At 43.2% G+C, this 22,759-nt stretch overlaps 1 protein-coding gene across 2 annotated transcripts; it reads right to left on the bottom strand.

The window, feature by feature from the left end:
* Nucleotides 1-1,051: 1,051 nt before the first annotated feature.
* On the bottom strand, nt 1,052-22,526 carry REEP5 (receptor accessory protein 5). Of its 2 annotated transcripts, none has more exons than XM_052701042.1 (5): nt 22,328-22,526; nt 21,983-22,076; nt 8,022-8,160; nt 6,645-6,813; nt 1,052-1,709 (listed from the first exon to the last, which is right to left on the bottom strand). In XM_052701042.1, the coding sequence occupies exons 1-5, from the start codon at nt 22,443-22,445 to the stop codon at nt 1,690-1,692; spliced, it is 540 nt and encodes a 179-aa protein (XP_052557002.1). In that variant the 5' UTR covers nt 22,446-22,526; the 3' UTR covers nt 1,052-1,689. The 2 variants fall into 2 exon arrangements, with proteins under 2 accessions (XP_052557002.1, XP_052557001.1); XM_052701041.1 differs by lacking the exon at nt 1,052-1,709 and adding an exon at nt 4,632-4,976 and having other exon boundaries at nt 22,328-22,522.
* Between the last annotated feature and the right edge of the window lie 233 nt (nt 22,527-22,759).

Raw genomic sequence — 22,759 nt, 5'->3', positions numbered from 1 at the left:
TGATTTTTCATATTTTACAGATAAGCAGCATTCAGAATTCATCTGGATATCTGACTAGTCTAAAGTAATGAAATTTCATGAAGTTATTATTGATGATATGTTTGCTCAACTTAGTCATGCTTGTATTTTGAGGTATTTTATGTTTTTCATTTTTTGTTCTATTCAAATGCTTTAATAGGTGGTAGTTTACCCTTTTTTGTTTTTTTTTTCAAAGATGTTGCTGCTAGGCATTTATAGCAGACTGCATGGCAGCTCCCAACTTACAAGAGGCTCAGTTGTGTTTCCTCTTGTAGGACATTTTAAGTGTCATTCTATTGCAGCACTGAATGGAGGAGGGTGCATGCTTATTCTCAGTGCCGCTGTATCAAATCTAGAAGCTGCCCTGGTGGACTTCCACGTGCCACTCCCTTGACTGTCAGATTACCAGTACACACACTGTCTACAGCAGAATGACTTTGGAAAGGAAATCTTACTCTCTGAGGCTGTAATTGGGCATGGCTGTTATAAACATCTTCAATTTTTTTTCTGCTAATCTGACTTCCTACACAAGTGATCTTTGGATTATCTCTCTGATAACACACACAGATATGGCAACTCTGCCCAGTAGAGGGGGTTAGAAATAAACTTTAAATCCCTTCCAACCTAAGCCATTCTGTATTGAGGGAGTTGCTCTCTGGCCCAGTGGAATGCCACATGACACAAACAACAGCATGGACACTGCTGAAGCAGCTGAAGGTTTTGTTACTAGAAACAAGGAGGTGGTCAGAGGTTATTAGTTACTGCTGCTCTCTGGACAGAGAAGAGCAAGAGAGGGAAGCAAGAGCGCAAGATGACAATGAACTGACAGTGGAAGACGTTGACTAGTTTGAGGAATTGAGAAGGAAGTCTTGAATCTGCTTTGGTTAGTGATGGAAAGTCTCAGATTTAAGAGCTTTTTGGAGAAATGACTTATTCAGTACTGCCTCATGCCACTCAGTAGCTTGTAAGGAAGGTCAGTCTGGAATCCCTTGAATAGGACACTCCCTGCAACAGTCAGACAGTGACTCAGAGGAACAATGCAATACAGTTTATTGAGCTTTCTAACAACAATTAACCAACTACTTTGAAGCAAAATTAGGTAATACTCTAACAGCAATTACAGGCATTATGGATAGGGTACTTGGCCTGAATGTTTTTACTTTATCAACTACTCTAAGGCAAACTTAGGCAATGGCTGCTGCAGAAAAATGAGTAGAAGATGATCTAGAGGAAAGAGAAGAAAAGAGATATTAAGTATTCCACCATTCCTTAGATCTGGTGTTGTCTTGATCTGTGAGTATTGAGTCAACAAAGATAAATGTGCATGCCCACTTTTATACAGTACAGATGGTCCAAGATTGCCGCTGGGATGTCAGCTCCCCCATGTCTCTGCAGTTAGATGTTCTAAAAGTTTCAGGAGTCTTCAGCAAGGGTCTCCAGTTATTACACACCCTCTTCAATGATTTGCTCAAACCAGTATTTTTCAGTGTGTGGAGTTACTCAAGCTGATGGTTTTCAACCACAGGAGGAAACGTGCTGTCCGTAAGAAGTAGAGAAAAGCATGTTGCCACTCTGCCTCTGCAAGGCTCGATCCGTCCTTCTAGCTTCCCTTCTTGCAATGTGTTCTGCTTGAGTTGTTTGAGTCAGCACAGGGCAAGTTCCTTGTTGGTCTCAGACAAGTAATTTGTAACCTGAATCAAAATTTTAAGTACCTTTATTTAAAATTATTTCAAGAGGTGAAACTAAACTACTCTGCAACTCCTCTATATGTGGTTGACTGGGCTGTAGGACTCAGGAAACTACAGGCCTGTCGGCCTCACTTTCATCTCAGGGAAGATAATGGAACAGCTTATTTTGAAGGTCGTCTCTAAGCATATAGAGGACAAGAAGGTGATTGGAGCAGTCAGCATGGATTCACCAAGGGGAAATCAAGCTTCATCAACCTCCTAGCCTTTTGCGACAGAATGACTGGCTGCTTAGATGGGGGAGATCAGCGGGTGTCCCCTACCTAGACTTTCAACACTGTCTCTTGTGACATCCTCACAAAATCTGAAGATGCAGGTTAGATGAGTGGGCAGCCAGGTGAATTAAAAACTGGATGAACAGCGGGGCTGTCAGATGTACAGTCCATTTAGAGGCCTGTAACTAGTACTGTTCCCTAGGGGTCAGTGCTGGCTCTGGTCTCATGCAACATCTTCATCAGTAAGCTGGATGAAGGGGTAGTGTCCACCCTCAGCAAGTTCGCTGACAATACAAAGCTGTGGGAGTGGCTCACACATCAGAGGACTGTGCTACCATTCAGTGAGACCTAAACAGATTGAAGAAGAGTTGGGTAGAGAGGAACCTAATGAGGTTCAGTAAGAACAAGTGTAGAGTCCTGCATCTGGGGAGGAAGAACCATGTGTAAAGATTAGGGGCTGACCTGCTGGGAAGGAGCTCTGTGGAGAAGGACTTTGGTGTCCTGGTACACAGCAGGTTGGCTATGAGCCAGCGGTGTGCCCTTGTGGCCAAGGCCAATGGTATCATGGGGTGCCATAAAAACAGCATGGTCAGCAGGTTGAGGGAAATGATCCTTCCCCTCTGCTCTTCCCTGGTGAAGCCACATCTGGAGTGCTGTGTCCAGTTCTGGGTCCTTCAGTTCAATAGACAGGAAACTTCTAGAGAAAGTCCAGCAGATGACTGGAAGCCTTATGAAAAAAGGCTGAGACCTGAGACTGCTCAGCTAGAGAAAATTCAGAGGAGACCTTATTAATGTATACAAGTACATTAAGGGAAGGTAATCACCAGGATGGAATCAAGACTGTTTTATGTGGTACCAGGCAAGAAGCTGTGTAACACGAAACTGGAACATGAAAAGTTCCATCTGCACAAGGGAAAAGCTCCTTTACTGAGAGCTTAACAAAGTACTGGAAAAGCTGCCCAGAGAGGTTGTGGAGTCTCTGTCACTGGAGAAACCAAAACCCACCTGGATGTGATCCTGGGCAAAATATGACCCTGATGCAAAGAGGTTGGACTAGATAATCCCAAATACTTCCTTCCAACCTCAACCATTTTGTGATTCTGTAACAGCGTTTAAAACACAACATTATAATTTACTATGGCTTACAGAAAAGCAGGTAAAAGACTGAAAAACAGGACAAGAAATGAAACCACCAAATTTGTAGGTTACTTTAAACTTTGTAGCTCACAGCTACAAGTTTGCTTTACCATGTGTTCTCTACAGCATATCCACACATAATAAAATAATGTTGGCAAATCATAAGCTGCAATAGTATTCATTTTTCTAACGAATGACAAACTGTATGCTGTCCTACAGAAAATGATGCGTAGTGGATCTTGTACTTCCCTATTCACCTTGCTCTTTGACAGCTGTAAGGGATTGTTTTACAGCCTGATGTTTTACATGCATACTCTTAAGACACTATTACATCGCTTTTTATAATAGGCATTTCTCAATTTTAAAGCTAAATCTGCTGACAAACTGCATGCTTGTTTATGGTTCTTGTGCCTGAAAAATTAGTGAATAATCCTACACCAACTCAGAGAAAATCCCCAGATCCTCAGGAGTCCATTTTAAGATTTACTATTTAATTTAAAGATTGAGGACCAGAGATTATGACTTCTTATCACATCAGAAGTTCAAGTTTGCCTTCTGTCTTGTCTGTGTTTTGTGAGTTAAGAACAGTCACAGCACTACTGCATGCTCCGAAGACATACCAGCATGGATATGAGAACCATGACTTCAGTAATTTTGTATTTCTTGAAAATACTGTAATGTGAAATATTAAGTACAGCTTCAGATTTACAAAAAAAAAAAAAAAAAAAAAAGCCATCAACTGTGAAAAAGCATTTATTCTCTTTATTTTAGCTCCATTCTTACCAATTGGTCACGAGGAAATGAAGATACATGAAGAAATCTGTATCTCTACTCTGGAATTTTCACTGCTCACACAAAGTTTTCTTGGACAATCAGAACAGACTGCAGATGTTAATGCGCACAAAAAGCCTGGGGAGGTTCCAGGCTGATCCAGTAACAGTGCAGTTCTGGAGACCAACAAACACCTAAGACAGTAAAAGCTTCAAAAGGACCGCAGAAACAAGTGTTTGTAATGGCACTCCTTATGAAAGGTGGTTTATGCTTTTGAGTGTGATATTATGAGGCACTCCATTTACAATTTTAGGTGACAACTTTATTTAGAAAGAGATAGCAAGTACATGCCATCTTTAGTCATCTTGTGCTTATCTTCTGCAATATAATGCATCCATGTCTGGCAAATAACCCCACACTAATATAAGCCTGATCACTTGAATAAAACTACTCTTCCCACATCTTGTATCTATCCATTCAAGAAAATGAACACTGTAGTAAATATTATGTTATACAGAAACATGCAACATTACATAGTCCCTATCACGAGATGCCTATCATCACTCATAACTTTACTAGCAAGGAATAAATTTGCTACACCAGCTGTCTCAGTAATTCTCTGTATATTCCAGAAAATCTGTTCAGATGAATATCTTCCTTGCAAAATAATGTCATGTTACTAGATGCAACACAGTCAATGTTGAAAGTAATTACATGCACAAAGAGACAACTGAAGTGCAGAGGCTCTGAGATATATACTTTTTATTTATGTTACTGGAGAAGGTGATTACTGTAAGACTTTTCCATGAAGACTAATAAAATATTTTCATTAAATTTCAGATACTGCCCACTGCATTACTTTTAAATAAAAATGCATTAATTCTATGCAGACAACAGCAAACTAGCAAGCAAACTTATATCACATTCCTTTAATATATCAAAACATTTTCAAGGCAACATTATTAAAATTATACCACAGATCCCCATAACATCAAGCTTCATAATAAAGGTGGTTGGGAAGCTTTATCCAGTTAAAAGTTTTAAGTGCTCTTCTTCTCTTCACCCAGCAAGTTCACTGTTGCTTTCTTGGCTGCAGAAAAATAAAAGTTTAATCTTAGCAGTGCTCCTACATTCTTAAGCAGCTTACTCAGTGTTCATGAGCTGCAGAAATAAATTATTTACCTGTTACACTACAAAAGGAAATAATAGCTTTTAGTGATGAAACTACAAAAACTATTATTTTATTCAAAATTAAGCCAGATCCCAGGAGCAGCATAATTAACAGCACAAAGTGAATTACAATTATTTTACTGAGAAAATAAGAGCTGCTGATGGTCCTTAGAACATACAGGCTTATAGCAAGACAACAATCAAACTGCTGAAATGGGGATGGAACAATGCTAGAATATGCGTTTGTGTGCATTACTTCTTAAAGAAGGTATGAATGTGGAACCATTTTATGGTAAAGCAGGGAAGAATCATACAATGACAGAATCACAGAATGGCTGAGGCTGGCTGGGTCCTCTGGGTCCATATGGCTCAGCCCCTGCTCCAGCAGGGATACCCAGAGCAGGGTGCCCAGGAGCACATCCAGTCAGCTTTCGGAGACCTCTAGGGAGGATTCCAAGACCTCTCTGGGCAGCCTGTGCCAGTGCTTCATCACCAGCACAGCACAGCAGTGCTTCCTGGTTTCAAAGGGAACCTCCTGTGCTCCAGTTTATGCCCTGGCACTGAGCATTACTGAAACCAGTCTAGCTCAGTCCTCTCTGCACCCTCCCTTCAGGTATTTACCAAAAGAATAAGTGATATATTGGAGAATAAACTAAAAGGAATAAGTGAGAAAATGAGACATAAGCAACATGGAAGGTCATTGATGCTTAAGATACCTATCTAACAATAATAATCCAGAAAGGCAAAAGCAGCAAAAGTTCCAAGAGTAGTTGAGAAAGGCAGACCATTTAAGTAGTGTTCATTCAAGAAAAGAAGCTTATAAAAAGAAATCAAACTGCGTATTTTGTTTGGGATAAAGGAGATATAATGTGCTTTGAGGTATCTAATAGATAAAATTTATTTTAAATGATTTTTTTTTTCAGCTACTTACATTCTCTTCTTTTATTCATAAAATTACCATCAGATATGTTCAAGTGTCCAATTTTCAATGCAAGGCAATGAAAGCAAAAGTTACACAACTCCAGGCTTATATTATTCAACCAAATAAAAATCTAAGTTCAGAATTGGCTCAGAAATCTTCAATTTCCAAAGGAAGGGAAAATACAAAATCTTACTGACAGGAAACCTTCATTTCAAGTGTTGTCACTTGCTACAGTTCAAGGACTGGACAAGTAGCAGCTCTTCTACAGTACCAGGTACTGGAAATGGCAGTATTTTAAAAGATGCAAGAATACACAGAAACAATGACTGTTTTTATGCAAGATATCTTGTGAGGATGTTTAGACACCTGCCTAGAGAGAGTGTTGATAACGCTATGTATATTGGGAAGATACTGCACCTATTTAGTTGTTTCTTATATTCATACAGCTTGTGTTTACTCTAGCGTAACTCTAACCCTAGAAAGCAAAATTCACTTGAATTCTCTTCTCTTGATAGCTTCACACAAATTAATTTCTTCATTAAAGCCGACAGAATAATCTTCTAGGGATTTTTTTAATCCAGAAATGGTGAATATTAACTTTCAGACTAGAGCTGCAAAGGAAAATTCTTCCTACATGGTGTGATCAGTGAACAGTCATTTACTCACCTTCTTTAGCAATGGTATCTGCAGTCTCTGCAGCCTTGTCTTTCAGGTCTTTGACAACATTGTCCAGCTGAGCCTCGTGCTTCAGGAAAAAGGGCCGGATGATTCGGTGATAGAGGAACTCTGCTCCATTAGAGGGGCTGGGAGCCATGCACCAGAGCAGAAAGCCACACTAGGAGGAGGAAGAGCAGCTGCATCAGTAGAAAAGTAGGAGACTAGGGGAATGTGCCCTCCTAACTCTGCCGCAGACTTCAGTGTATTTATTTAAAACACTACATCAACTCCATTTTGTATGGCCACAGCCTGTAAGCATGCACATCAGTTGTTTCACACGATAAATCTTTATACAGTAATTTTATGCATACTGATGAAGATGGTGGGCTGTAGCAGTAAAATGGAACTGGTAAAAAGTGATTCAAGACTGCATATACTGTTTTTCTTTTATCCTAAGGTACAGAAGTAGTATAAAAGCTGACAAAACATTAGTCTCTAGCTACTTCTGACTTATGTGGCACAACTGATGGTTTACGTTCTTCCATCACTTAGATCAAGCTAAGATATATATCTCTATTTCCTCACCCTGACATGTTGCAGGGGAAAGACTGTGTTTGCTTGCATCCCAATGGTAAAACGACATGATGAAAAGATACAGATACACACTGTGCAAGACCAGGTAATTATTTTGGATTGCACAGTTTATATAGAGCTTTTATACTACAATTTGCTCTCTAAGGAAAGCAAAAAAAAAAAAAAAAAAAGAACAACCAACAAACCCAACCAAAAAAACCCTACAATTCCAATTCTACATGCCTCTTCATCACAGAAGCACCTTTGTATGTCCTCAGTTTCAACATCATACACACTACCAAGGTGGCTATATAAAATAATGTCAAAACACTCAAATACAGGAAGTGCCACAACTAAATTTGCCTGAGCTCTGAAAGTATGTATAGAAGTATCAAACTAGACATTTAAAATTCAGAGTAACTATAAGCAACTTTAGTGATCTGCTGTGAAATTAAAACAGTAATGCTACTTTTCACTAACTGTGGCAAATAGTATTTATTTGTATAGTTTATATTTCAGTTTTCCTGTTTTCACATCAGTATCACCAGCAGTGGAAAGACAGAGCTTTCAAAGCAACCACTACATCGTCTGAAACTCATCTGAATAACATAAGTAGTTCTGTATTTCTTTATGAGGTTTCCAGCATACTGTTATATATATATTTTTAAAGTGTAACCAACATTTAAAAATAAAATGTGACCCAGGAGTCATTCTGAGGGAAACTGCTGACATCTATTTATTCTTGAATACATTAAAGTAGTTAGGTTGTAGGTCTGTATTTTAGGAGGGGTGGTGGTACATTAACTGAAATACCTTCAGCATATAGTAGAAAGGGAACCAGGACAGAAAGATATCAGAGAAGAATTCTGCTATGCTGAAAACACCATACACAACCCAGTAAGTCAGCCACTGTGTGTCATCATCTTTATTGGGACTTTCAATGGCCTTGATTCTGTAAGGAAAACAAAATGAGTGAGCAGATCAATAGCATCTACAGCGATAACATTTTACATCTCAGTTCTATAGTTATACGTGAATACTCATCATTTAATCACAATGCTCTTAAAAAAAAAAACAACCCTAAAATGCAAACCCTGCAGTGGAACTGCCAGGTCACAGCCTGAACGAACGGCTGAGCACCAGGTGGGAAGGCGTAGGTAACCCAGGAGTTCAGGTGCAAGCAATCCACCTTGATCAGAAGGGGTGGAGCCTGGATCCAGCCCTCCTCAGCATCATTTACAGGTTAGCAGCCAAGGAGTAGCATCCTTCTGGATAGAGACTGAGTTGTTACCAGTCATCTGAAGTAGTGAGCTAGTTTTCTCTTTTTTTAAAAAACAGAACTGCTACTGTTCCATAGGGTTTGTATCCCACTACAAGGTACTGTGATCACCTACTTTTGCCATACGTACTCATCCTCAGTGTAACTAAAATCTCTGAATAGCAAAGCTTTTTAATACGCTCACAACTTGAACTACTTCTCATTATGTGATTACAAAAGAAAGCAAATGAAATAAATATATATCATCACCTACCAGTATGAGGGACATGGGGGAGAGGACCGGTTCTGAACGCACTGGGGCAATCTTGACCAGAAGACCACTGTATGTGGAGGAGTTCATGACCCATGTAACAGCCAACCTCAGCATACCCAACCCTGTGCTACACACGTTCCATGGGTGCAGGATAAACTTCCCCAGCTACTGATAACAGAAGAGCCTACAGGCAGCAATAACACCATGCATCTGCCTCAACCACATCCAAAATGAGGTTCAAGGATGGGGTCTGAACTGAGTGCACCATACGGATGTTCAATGCTGCAGCTCAGGGTTCAGGCATCCACAGGAACGTGAGGTTGTCTGCACTGCACTGTATTTCCTTGCAGTGCTATCTCTAATAAGCAGCATTCTAAATGCTGCTTTGCAGAGTCATTCTCACTGGGATGAATCATAACGGACTGTTACCTGCCACTGCAAACAGTATCTAGATTAAAATTTTAAACTTCATTCAGAATTGTGAAGTGAATCTCAAATATTTTTATTCATTAACTACATGCACCAGATTGCAACCTATAATTACAAGTGAGCCCGTGGATGCGTAGAGGCAGCATAAGGCAACCTCCTCTGATATGTGTGAGGACCACAGCTGCATCCTCAGCTGTTCTGCTCTGTAAACCCACTCCTGCAGGACTCGCAAATTGTGATGCAAGTTCCTATATAAGGAACAGAAGCCTCATTAAAGTCTGGGGCTTCCTGCTTACAGCTAACTGGCTTTTTGTTCTCTAGCTGCCAGAAGAAAACACAATTTGAGTTTTCACTGTTTTAAAGTAGGAAGTTGAAAAAAACAACACTATGAAGGTGCAAAAATTTCATTCTGACTTTTTCACAGGAAATAAAATTTTGTGACTTCAGAAGATTTACAAGCTGCAAAGAGGTGTCTGTCTGTGAGTACCTCTTCTGGGCAAACCCTTCAGACTGTGTCACTTCCTAGTTCTGCATCTGAAGACGGAAAGGCCATGTGATAAGCCTTATGTTTTAGCAAATGCACTGTGAGCCCATTGCGTGCAGACAGCACTGGCACAGCTACTGTACTGGATTACCCTGAAATACAACACAAAATCTTGAGGCTTAATGTAGGCACTGTTTCCACCAGTTTGTGGCTGGAGCAGCCCTTGTCCTACCTCGTGCACAGCAGGGGTTGTAGCTGAACACAGCACAGCCAGGACAGTCTTCTGAACGTGGACAGCAGAAGGAGTGCTTGCTGCTGCCTCCAAAATCAGCACCGGGGAGCAGCAGCCTCACAGCCTGCCCTCAGGCAGTGCCCATTCGAGGTGCTCAGGTTGGCTAGCCTGCAGCTCTGTTAACCCATTGCAACCAGTTAAGGTGGTATGAAAAAACAGCAGAGTTAAAGGAGAAGGCTTCTATGCAGGCTCGTCTTAAGGTATGAAAAAGTACACGCAAGTAGCAGGGAAGTCGAGAGATGAACAAAAGGTCAGGTGGAGGAGACGCAGAAACTTCGGCAAGTGCCTGCACACAGTATACTGTGTAGGAAAACTTGCTGATGGACTTCAGTGCATGAATGCTTCCCATTACGCTGGAAGTTCTGCACCAGCAGTACTCTGAGGAAGGCTATTTTACCACAAGAAGCATGCTTGCTTGGTATTTGTGGGAGGACACTGCAGTGAAACTGCTCTCAGCCCTGCTGTTCTCCATTTGCTCCCTGAAGCCATCTACAGACTTAAGAGGAGACTGTTTAAATTCTGCTACCATCAGTAAAATCATCTTAGCAGTTGTGATCATCAGTTTTCATAATCAGAACCTCCAATTCTGTGGCAAGAGGCAGATGACATATCACTGTTACTATGGTATGCTTTAGATTCTTCTCTCTCCTGCAAGAATGTGTATCTTGGAAAACCTCCAAAAATGGGTACGCTCCATTTGGATGTTCACCGGCAGCTGCTGCAGCTCCTTACGCTGGTATCTTGCCCAGTCAAACCACAGGGAGCACACTGACTATCTTCATACAAATTCTCAAGAACGGCTACAATTAACAAGCAAACCAGAGTGTCAGACATGAGTTTTCCCCCTCCATCAGGTATTAATTATTTCTGGAGTATTACAGCTTTGCGGGGATATTTATGAAACATCTGCATTTGCTCCTGTCTAAGATATACTTACTCATCCAAAAATCTCATGAAATGGCAGCCTTTGTTGCAAAGTATTCCTGATCTCACTTCTAAGTTCCACTAGCACAAAAAAGGAAGCGCTGCCAATCCTGCAAGTTTCAGTTTAACTGCAAAGCTGTGAACCTCCAAATACTACAGAAAAAAAAGGAAGTTTTCAGAATTATGAACAGCCAGCCCTGACAGCATTACAGTAAGATATGTGAAAACACTACTCCCAAGGATGTAACACTGAAATAATATTAAAAATAATAATAATCCTCAGCCACTCTAATTATAATGAATGCTGCCAATATAAAGAATGATGACTACAACTTTAAGCACAGCAATCACTGGACCATCAGTGACAGGAACATCAATCACTGCCAGAGAAAGGCCACCTGCTGGCCAAGCCAACAGTCAAGTTCTCAGTTGATGTTGATTGTTATTTTCACTTCAGCTTATGTGCTATATGTGAGACCTCACAGTTTTGCCAGTCTTCTTCCTAGTGGTGCTTAGATATCCAGAGAATAAGGATTACGTCCATCAGTGATAAAGGAGTACCTGAATCAGACACTGCCATGGACAGACTGTCACATGCAGCAATACCACAAGTAGTCAAGAACTGCTCTGGTCACATCAGTGGACACACAGCATTAAGTCCACATGCAGTGCTTTCTTGCACACTGTAGGAAATAGCACGCTTCCCTTCTGTGATGGGACAACCTCAACAGACAGCTGCCACACCAAGAAGGTGACAACAACCAGTGCTATCAGCTCAGAAGGAAGAACAAAAATTGCATCTGTTAGGGGAAAAAAAGAAAAAAGAAAAAACAAGTATTCGATGTGCATTCTGCTTCAGAATGAAAAATAAGTCCTTCAGAGTGGCAATGCAAATCCACAGTAGAACATATCCCTGTAATACTTCTTATTCAAGAATTCATTTTTGTTCTTTTCTTCATGATAGATCTTGAAGTAGTCGGTATGATCCTCATCTAGGAATCTCCATCAATCAGATCAAATATACAGATCACAAGACATTGTCAGCTCAGTCAACTTTAGAACAGCCTTCCTGTAATCGTTATGTGCACCATGCAAGAGCAAGTGTACAAAAATCTCAGTAGCATATAACATTAAGATCTCGTAACAAAGGAAGGCACATTCAAAACCTATGGTTTCAAATTTAAACAAAGAAAAGGTATTCTGGTACTTTTTTGAAAGTTTTTTCTAATACTGATTTTACTAAATTCTATGGTAGTCACATGGAACAATCAGATATCACAAAGGACTTTATATAGTGCTTTTTACACTAATTGTGGAGGGCTTCAAATACAGCTTTACACAATTATTCACAGTAGGTAGGGCATGTAGGAAGTAGCAGCAGTCACCATGACAGACTGCAGCACAACTTAAAACTAGGGATTTGTCCAGCCCTGAATATACCCAGCCATAAGCCAGCACTGCAACCTGAGTAGACAGAGGGGGAGCACAAGAAAAGCTTAACTTTTAGCCGTATTTGTTAAGTGGTAGCCCAGATAACAGGTAATGACAGTGGGGAAGAGCTGAGGATGTCGCTATCTCCTGCAGCTCTGTGTTCACCATAGCTGTGTAGCTGCAGTCTCAGGACCTCAGGTCAATTTTAACTGCCTGACAAAATCTGTTCAACTGGACCAAGCCTAGCATTTAACTGTACCAAGTGCAATGTTTGTAATTTGCCAAGTTGAGCTCCTTCACTTAAAGGTTCTGACTCATTTTGGTAACTACCACCTCTTTTCCAGGAAGAGGCTGTTAGTCACTCAGAATTAGACCTGGGAATTAGATCTGGCAGGGGAAATCATTGTTGGAGTTAATTCATGCATACATTACTCACAGGATCAGTGTATCGTGATTTTACCAAATGAGCAGTTGTCTTTTTTTTCCCCCTCAAACTCTATCCAGCTAGTAAGATGTGTAAGCCAGAAATCAAGAAAGAAATGCTGAAATTTATTACGCTAGTGTCATGTGATCACACAAAACTCGGCAGTTTACAAGGTATACCTGGTTCCTCTTGTATAAATCAAGTTACAAGTTTTAGACAAAAGACACAAAAGCCACAAGTATAAGCAAGAAGTTTTGTGCCTAGCAAAACGCGTATCCATCAATATAGTATATTTAATAACCCCACTGCATTGCCAAATGCAAAGTAAGCCAGGTGCTCATGCCATAGATTGGAAAGAATCATAGAATCACAAAATGGCCTGGGTTGAAAAGGACCACAATGATCATCTAGTTTCAAACCCCTGCTATGTGCAGAGTTACCAACCACCAGACCAGGCTGCCCAGACCACATCCAGTCTGGCCTTGAATGCCTCCAGGGATGGGGCATCCACAACCTCTTTGGGCAACTTGTTCCAGTGCTTCATTATCCTCTGAGTGAAAAAAATTCCTCCTTGTTAGGAAGGAATAGACCTCCCCTGCCTCAGTTTAAAACCATTTCCCCTCGTCCTATCACTATCTACCCTTGTAAACAGCCATTCTCTCTTCTGTTTATATGCACCCTTCAAGTACTGGAAGGCCACAATGAGGTCTCCCCAGAGCCTTCTCTTCTCCAAGCTGATCAAGCCCAGTTCCTTCATCCTTTCTTCACAGTGGAGGTGCTTCAGCCCTCAGGTCATCTTAGTGGTCCTTCTCTGGACCAGCTCCAAGAGCTCTGCATCCTTCTTGTCCGGGATGCCCAGGCCTGGATGCAGTGCCTCACAAGAGCTGAGCAGTGGGGCACAATCACCTCCCTCTCCCTGCTGGCCACTCCTCTTTTAATGCAGCCCAGAACACAGTTGGCCTTCTGGGCTGCAAACGCACTCCGCTGGCTCACGTCTAGCTTCTTGTCCACCTGGATCCTCAAGTCCTTCTCTGCAGGGCTGCTCTCAAGATCTTCTCCCAGCCTGTATGAACACCTGGGATTGCCCTGGCCCAAATGCAACACCTTGCACTTGGCCTTGTGGAACCTCACTAGGTTCACATGGGCTCACTTCTTCTCCAGTATATCCAGGTCCCTCAGGATAGCATCCCTTCCCTCCCACATATCGACCACGCCGCTCAGCTTGGTGTCATCTCCAAACTTGCAGAGGGTGCACTCGATGCCATTGTCCATGTCACTGATAAAGATGTTGAAGAGCACCGGCCCCAAGAATAGCCCCTGAAAGACACCGCTAGTGACCGGGCTTCCACCCTGACACAGAATCATTGATCACAACCCTTTGACTGAAACCAGCCAACCAATTCTTAATCTAACAGTCCATCCTTCAAATCCATATGCCTCCAATTTAGAGAGAAGGATGTGGTGACGGACCACGTCAAAGGCTTTGCAGAAGTAAACTATTCTGTGCATAAATCCATCAGGTTTCTTATCAGCGCTACACTGGTGAGCAGACAGGCACATCTGCGACTCCCATAACTAGTTTTTAACTTCAGAAGAAATATGAAATTCATTGTATTTCAACAGCTTACATTTACCAGTCCATCTCAACTCTTTACAGCAGTTGCGGGGATTTAATACTAATTTACTTTTAGCTATGCAGAAACCTCTGTTGGATCAACATGTTCTTATAACACAGACTTCTTAAGTTTGTGCCTCCCTGCCATCCTCATTTCAGACTCACCTTAGCACGCTGCCTCTGAGACATTTGGCACTGCTTCAAAGAAGCCTGCACCTGTGCGTTTGAATCTGCTTTATCATTTTACCATCTCCATTTTCATTCGCCAGCCAGAAGCCTTCCATCTCCAACCCTTCCTCATCCTCCCTGTCTCCACAAATAAAGCAATCACGGGTACTGAAAATGACTTCCTGCCAAATATTCAGCAACATATGTCAAAGTGCAAGTTTACCACCTCCCTTCTCATAATCCTGTGTATCCAGAAGGTGGCAGCAGACAAACTCAAGTAGCATAGCAAGTATTTGTTGTCCACACAAAGACAGTATCTTTGGGAGGGAACGCCAAATGGAGGCAAAAATCAACAGCAGTACAAAGTGTTCTACCTTCCCTTCTCTAATGGAAGTGGAAAGAGGCAACAAATGGAACAGAAGCCACCTGCTTATCTTTGAGGAGAGTCCTACAGATTACATTAACTGAGCATAAATTTCAGTTAATGCTAAAAGACAGCAGTTCTGTCATTTCATCGCTCTGTTTTGGAACTACTATCTCTAGGGCCACATAGGGTCAGTTTCTCAGTTCTGACTGAGGTTAAAAACAGCTTCCCTCACTACAACATCCACAGGCTCTTTTTGGATGGGATTGACACACACCATGGCCTTGATCTAGCCTGACAACAACTGCTGCTAGTTGTTCTAAAACTGTAGCTGAAATTAAACAGACCCTTTGGTTTTGATTCTTGATTCATGTGTTGCATGGTGAAAGGATTGCCTTTCACTGAATTACCAAATAGTAGGGCTTGGAAGGAATCTCAGGCGATCTTCAAGTCCAACCGCTGATAACAGCAGGTCGCCTGCAATAGGTTTCTGTAGTTCTGCATGCAGGCTAGACAAAGCTGGCACACTGTACAGCAGAAGTTCCAGCAGATCCCATCATCAGTTCCTATGGAAGCTGTCCACATACCTTCTCTGCAAGAATTCACTCCACTGTCATCCTTAGCACAGGCAAGGGCAGTCACATCGCAGAGCTCATCTTGCAGCCTCTGAATAAACTTTACTAGTTTTACTGCTGGCTGCACTTGTCCATGTTAGCAGTTAGACTCTGACCAATTTCAGTTTGTGTCACAGGAGACCTTCGGATAGTTGTTTCCTTGAGTTCATGTGACAAGAAAAACAAGTGCAGCCAGGAAGCATACCAAAAAACCAAATCCTACCTGCATGGTACAGCCATGCTGTCTCTACACCAAAGGATGCCACTTGCTACAGTCAAAGGTGCAATGCTGCCAGCACTCTCTGTACTGGTGACAGAGAATTTTGTTTGCAGAAAAAAAAAAATTACTTATTCTTTAATCATTTCCCCATAGCTGTAGGGTACAGGTGCAGAGATCAAACAAGTGTGCTGTTACTCACAGAAGCGGGCCTCTGCTGTGTGCTTACAATCACACAGAAGGAATAAAAGCTTCACCTTCTAGTCAATATGTGCTGCACTGTGGAGACTTCATTTCAAGCATAATTTTGTTACAGCTCTAATATCAATTTTCAGTTCTGTTTACTGTGAATTGACAAACTAAATACAATATGGCCTTAAATTATACAAACGGGCAACTAAGCACAAAACGATGCAGTGTTTTCCAACTTGATTCTTGAAGCAGTTAACAGTTTCAGACAGCAAAATGTTGTTGTCCTGTTGTCACAGTGCAACTCATTTTTTCAGTTCCAAAGCAAGTTACGAAAGTCCTATGGTTTTAATTACTGAAAGTAATTTTTAGAAAATGATTCATCAGGGAGCAGGAAAGGGACTCAAATTAAAACATCCAGATGACTAGCATTTGAGTTCAGGTCTCTGCAAATCCTTTTATTTCCTTTCTGAGTACAGCACAGGTTCCTAAGCTATGTAATTCGTCATTTCTTTTCCAATTTTTTTTCAAAAATTGTACATCTTGCTCAGTGAATGCTCAAAGACAAGGAGCTCTCTTCCTAATGGGGTGGCAAGGTATGGTCAGCTCTCCTTGCCAGCCTCAGCTGTGGGGAAAGACTTTTACAACACAACTGGAACACATGACCACAAGAGAAGGAGCAGGAAAACACCAACAGCAACTAACAATAATCCGTATTTTTTAATCTCACTTTCCAACTCTGCTGTTTCTCCATCAACCCAATTGCTGGAAATAGTAGGGAGAACAATGCATGCAAAGTGCACTTCTGCAGTGCCAATAGACTAAGAAAACGACTGGTAAAATGTCTTCACTTCTATCTCTAGCACAGTTGTATTCCCTTAAAACACTGTCTACCTCAGTTATAAACTAGAAATAACCTTCCAATGAGCTTAACTCAGATCAAGAGGCCATCTGTAGAACAGAGGTCATTTACTTTTTAATCTAAATTTAATACATAGAAGATAAATTATCATTTTCCTACATAGTTTGTAGTACTAGAATCACTCCTACATGTAAACACCCGCTATCTCTAGAATGCTTGAACATTCAGCAGATACACAGCCTTTATTTTAAACTTGGCACTCTAAAATCAGATAAAAAGTATATTTGGGGGAACTGACTGAACAGAACAAAAATGAAAAGGTTAAAATACACTTTCTGGAGTTTGAAGCTCCATGGGAGAGGACTGAGAAAGGAGAGAGCTAAAAACAAACAGATTTCTGCTTATCTTTGTGCTGAGCATTGAATATCTCGTAAGATACATCAGCTCCCTTAACTCAGTTTTGTAAAGCAACAGCATAATACCGACTGCAAACGTTAATCTGCTATGCAGAATTTTCTGTTCAGTAAAAAGTAAGCATTCTTTGAAAATATGATGGAAAGCACATTTGGTGTCCTTTTGACTAAACAAGCACAGTTCCTGATTCAGTAGTACAGAAACAAAGGAAGGAGGAAACAGGCTCAGGATCACGACAATACTTAAATCAACACTGAACTGCAAATTTGCACCTCTCTGCCATGCCTACATTATTTTCTGTTCCTAATACACCATAAGAAGCACTTATACAGTAAGAAAGCTAAACTGAAGTAACAGGATAAAATCAGCCAAAGCAGAAAGGGCAGTGATAGTTCTTCTTCCTTGAAGACACCAGCAGTAAGTTCAGGTATTTTACTGCCCAGAGCTATTTTCATCTTAGCCTTCATTAAACTAAACATGACAGCACTTCTAAGTTTTATAAATCCTCTGCACACATCTCTTAGTCATCACAGCTTCTTCCTGCTTGCACTCTAATTTTTCTGAGGCAGTTCACCACCATGGGCTAGTTCCGGAGAGTTTAGAGGAGCAATGAAACACTGACAATGTTATTTAGACACTGCTAACACTCACTTCTTCCATCCACTAGTCTAAATATCACCTTGTGCAGCTGAAGTTCACTAAACACAGAAAAAGTTCTTCAGTAATCTTTCAAGAACTGGTTTATTGCATGCACAAAAGCCTGCAAGTGAAAATTAGATTTCAACTGAAAAATTGACCTTATGACCTTATGACGAAGCACTTCAAAGGATTTGAGGGAATAATGACCAGATTCTATGAGTGATTTTAATGCAGACTGTTTGATTTTCTGCAAGACAGTCAGGTAATCTCTGCTTGAAAAATTACCGTTTAATTCTGCCCATGTTAAGAGACTTGTGGTTCGACCCTCAGTGATGGCATGGCCTAAGAGACCTGGGCTTTGGGGAAGACTGTGTGTGTCCAGTGAAGAAACTCCTTCATGTAGGAATACAATGCAGACTCGCACAAAGCCATGATACAGGCCAGTGAGCAGACCTGAGCTGAGCTTCTATCCCTGGGTCTGTTTTTAGAAAAACAAAAAGATGATCAGTAACTACTATGAGTAAGATAATCCAAAACTAAAATCCTGACAAAAAGAGAGCTGGAACATGACTAGCACATCACCCATCAGAAGTCAGCTGTTTTAAGCAGCCAAAAGAACAGCAGGTGATCTCCCTCACACAAGACCGTCAAGACAGCAAATCAACTACAGAAAGGTAACCTTTTCCCCCTTCAGTGCTGTGGACTCATTGCTGAAATGTTTGTGTAAACATCAAATTAATACTCTGTAATGCATTCCAATGATGGCCTGACCTCTTCCAGGAGGGACAGGTTTAACAGCTGTACAGTTTATGCGGTAGAGTTTCAGTTGTGGGGGAGGTCCAGGGGGGGCTTCTGTGAGCCCAGCCCAGCAATGCCCCATGTCAGAACAGAGCTCCACTGCTCCAAAGATATGCAGTGATGCCAGAGCCGAGCCCTGGGCAATGCTGGGTGTGCTTCAGGAGAGCAGACGTAAGAGGGGGAAACTCCTGCACAGCATCTGAGAGACAGATGTGAGAAACTGAAAAGAAATGGCCTTGCAGGCAGCCGGGTCAGTGCAGGAAGAAGGCAGGAGCAGCTCCAGGTGCAGAGCAGCAGCCCCCTGCAGCCCAGGAGACACCTGTGAACGAGTAGGATATTCCTCTGCAGCTCATGGACACCACATGGCGCAGATTTCCTCATGCAGCCACAGAGGAGCCCACAGTGTAGAAGAGATGAGGCCTGGAGGATACACAGCCCATGGACAACCCCACGTGAGCACCTGGGCCAGAGCTGCAGCCCACAGTGTAGCAAGAGGTCTTGTGGGAACTGAAGAAAGGTGAGGGACCCAGGCAGGATCAGTTCAGGAAGAATTGTGCTCCATGGGAAGGACCCCACAATGGAGCAGGGCAGAGTGAGGAGGAAGGAGTCCCAGAGATGAAGCACTGGGGACTGACTGCAATCTCTATTCCCCATCTCACTGTGCAGCTCAGAGGGATAGGATGAAGTAGCTGAATCACAAATGAAGCTGAACCTGGGAAGAAGGGGTTGAATGGGTTACCGGGGGCAAGCTGGCTTTAGGTTTCTTTTGTTTTTAAACTTCCCATTATTCTACTCTGTTACTAACTGGCAATTAATTAAATTAAACACCTTCACAAAGTCAAGCCTGTTTTTTCCATGATGACAATCAGTGTAACTGGTGATCTCCCTGTCTGCAGCTCAACCCATGATTTTTCATCTTTTTTTCTCCTGTCTTGTCTCATAGAGTGAAAGTAGTGTGGGAGGCACTTGGTGACCAGCCTGAGTTAACCTACCACCACAGCAAAAGACACATTCATGTTTTCAGATGAAAACTGTTTCCTGCCCAGGGTTATGAAGCAAATCTCACTTAGTATTGCCATTTCACAGCTTTTCAGTTGTCATTTCAAAAGCGAATAGAAGCAAGGAATAAAGAAACCACCCTAGCCAGTGCTTTGTGCGTTAGGTCCAAGAGCACAGGGGACAGGAGTCAGCAGCACCCTAACTGCAGTACCAGATCAAGGCAGTGGAAAGAAAAAAGTGTGATCACTTCAGTAACTCAGCTTTATCTTCCTGTGGCTTGGTCCTGCGTTAGGATAAGAGGGGCAATCACCAAATGGGATTATCATTCTTTTGCATAGTCATGCTTGGCAGCAGACTGAGAACCATCTCAAGAGAGAGCCCAGATACCTAGTATGCTGCTCCCAGACTGACCCACAACCCCTCCAGGTCTCCTGCGCATCCTTGCCGGCCTGCTGGCTCTGTGAGCAGAGCAGTGAATACAGGAAATGTAAAACACCAGCTCTGCGTTTGGGAAAGACACCTATCTTATCAGCAGACTACTGAAAGGGCTAGTATCTCTCTCCACAGGCTGCCACTGAAAAGTCCTGCATGTTGCAGTGTGGTTCACAAATTAGCTTATTATTCCAGATTATAATTTACTCCTAAAACTGTTTCCACATTAATAAAATACACAAAGAGAAAATATTAACTGAGCGTGACTTGAAAAGCCAGAACAGGCATTGCATGCTGTTCAGACTTTTTTTTTTAAACATACTTTAATTACAATTTATAGGCAAAGTCAAGGGCAAGTGCACCTATTAATTAAAAGAACAAAACAAAACAAAACACCAACACTGCAGATGTAATTTCTCACTAAAATGCGCTGAAAACTGCCTTCCTGCTGCCAGAAGGATAAACATTCTACAGAAAGACAAACTCAAAATTTTCAAGGTCTGGAAGGAAAAAAAAAAAAAAAAGATAGGAAACAAGCCACTATTCATATCTGATTTGCTGCTGCCTGCCTCCACAGCGCTAGGAGCTTTATTATCAGTTTCACTGCAGTTGCATATGGGCAGATTTAAAATCAAATACCGAACTAATTAAAAAAAAAAAGTGTAAAACTCTATGTTCAGAAAGGAATTAAAGAAATTTGACAGTAGCCTAACTCAAGCATGAGACAGTACACCAGTGTAAATCCCATGCAACTACTTAGAGGTTTTGCTGCCTTAATACCCGTGTTTTCACTTTCATTGGGGGAAAAAACTCTTTCAGGGAGGACAAAAATTGGGGGAAAAAAAAACTTTTAAACCTATAAACCACCTAACAAAAAGAGCAATTCTTGGTCTGTAAACTCCAAAATTAGTGCCCATCAATGACAGTATTCAGAAAAGCCTCACTCAGCTAGGCACACTGTAGCCATAAGACAGTTTTAAACTTGTAGAAGTCTAACACTAAGCCTCCCACCTATACAACAAAAAGGGGAAGGAAAAGCAATATGGTTTCAATTGCCCCAAAGGCAATGGCCAGGTAACGCATTTTTTAGAGCGACTGACTGTACTCAAGAGTTAGATAAAAGCCAATGCTGTTTCCAGCATCACGTTACAGCTGGTACGGACTTCCATTTTGTGAATGCAGTCAGCCACACATAAGGTTCTGTTTAGTACAGTTCTTTGCAGCACACTCTGCTGACATCTCACCTAACAGGAAACCCGTTTTGCTCCAACAGTGTAACAACACAATGCTAATGAGAAGCACCGACTACTTTTATGGACAGAAGGTCTAAGGAGGTTTTCCTCAGCTATCCTTCCAAAACTAAGGCATTTTCTAAGGGGAGCTCTGAAGCTTTCTTATGTATGGTCTATGCGGTAGGTAGAAGCATCCCCCTTGCACGCTCTGCCCACTGACACATGGCGCTTTGCAACGCACACGCGCTGACACCACAGCGGTGCCCTGTGCGTAACGGGGACCGCACTACTAAAAATACCCCCGCGGTTTTCAGCGGACGCTGCCGCAGCCGCGGCGCTCCCTCCTGCTGGGCGCAGCAGCTCAGCAGCGATCGGTCCAACCTCACTGCAGACACAGCCCAAAGCCGAAGTGGAAACACGGCACTGTTGGGCGGGCCGTTTAGGGTTGTGACAACCGCCAGCTGCGGCTCGTTACGCGGCATCTGCCACGGGGACCAAAGCTCGTTCCCGGATCTACACCGGCGTCCGTTCAAGTCAACGGGGAGGAGAGACGGCAGGCAGCAGGGGGGCTTTGGGCCACGGTCTTCCAGCACCGCGCCACGACCTGGAGCAGTGCCGCAGCGATACCCGCGGTGACCGGATACCTCCCCAGCGCCCACTCGGCCGCGTCCTCCCCCGGCCCCCCCACTCCCCGCCACCCGATCCAGGCACTCACGACACGTAGGCGGGATAGCCGAAGCCGATGATGTTGCACAGCAGCGAGGCGCCGTAGCCGATCACCAGGTACACGGCCACCGCCCCCAGGACAGCTGCGGGGAGAGAACACGGAGTGGTTACCGGCGGCGAGGTGCCGCGGGGAGCGCCGGGCGGCGCGGCCCTCACCTGCGGCGCTGAAGGGGTACATGGCACGGCCCCGGACGGGCGGCGAGGCCAGGGAAGGAGGGAAAAGAGCGGGCAGGGCGCGGCCGAGCCCGCCGACGGACGCCGCTCCGCCCGCCGCCCCCGCGGCCACCCGCGAGGCCCCCGGCCCAGCCCCTGCTTCGGGACGGCCCCCGCTAACCGATGGCGATGTAGGTGCGGTCGACGCCGGTCTTGCTCTCGATCCGCTCGAGAACGGCGGTCATGCAGTTCTTCTCGTGCAGGAAGCGGTCAAAGCGCTGTCTCATGGCCGCCGTCATGGTGAAGCACCGGACTGCCGCTCCCTCAGCTAGCAAAGCCACCGACGGCCTTCGCGTCTGGCACCGCCCGGACACGAAGCCGCCCCCACGGCCCGCCCCCAGCTCCGGGAGGCGGGGAGCCATCTTCCGCCAAGCCGCGCCCGGCCGGGAAATGGAGGAGGGAGTACCCGCGGTCAGGCCGGGTGTGGAGAGCCGCGGCCGCTTGCTGCTGGTACTGCGGTGCGGGTGGGTGCGGCACGGCGATGCTGGCTGGCGTGCATCTCCAGTCCCTAAAAGAGTGTGAGAGGAGCTAATAGGGTTGTTTTGTTTTTTTA

Source organism: Tympanuchus pallidicinctus, unplaced genomic scaffold (genome assembly GCF_026119805.1).
Source record: "Tympanuchus pallidicinctus isolate F22 unplaced genomic scaffold, pur_lepc_1.0 scaffold4, whole genome shotgun sequence".
Classification (NCBI taxonomy): domain Eukaryota; kingdom Metazoa; phylum Chordata; class Aves; order Galliformes; family Phasianidae; genus Tympanuchus; species Tympanuchus pallidicinctus.
The sequence above is the reverse complement of the archived record's forward strand: the minus strand, read 5'-3'. Positions and strand labels throughout refer to the sequence as shown.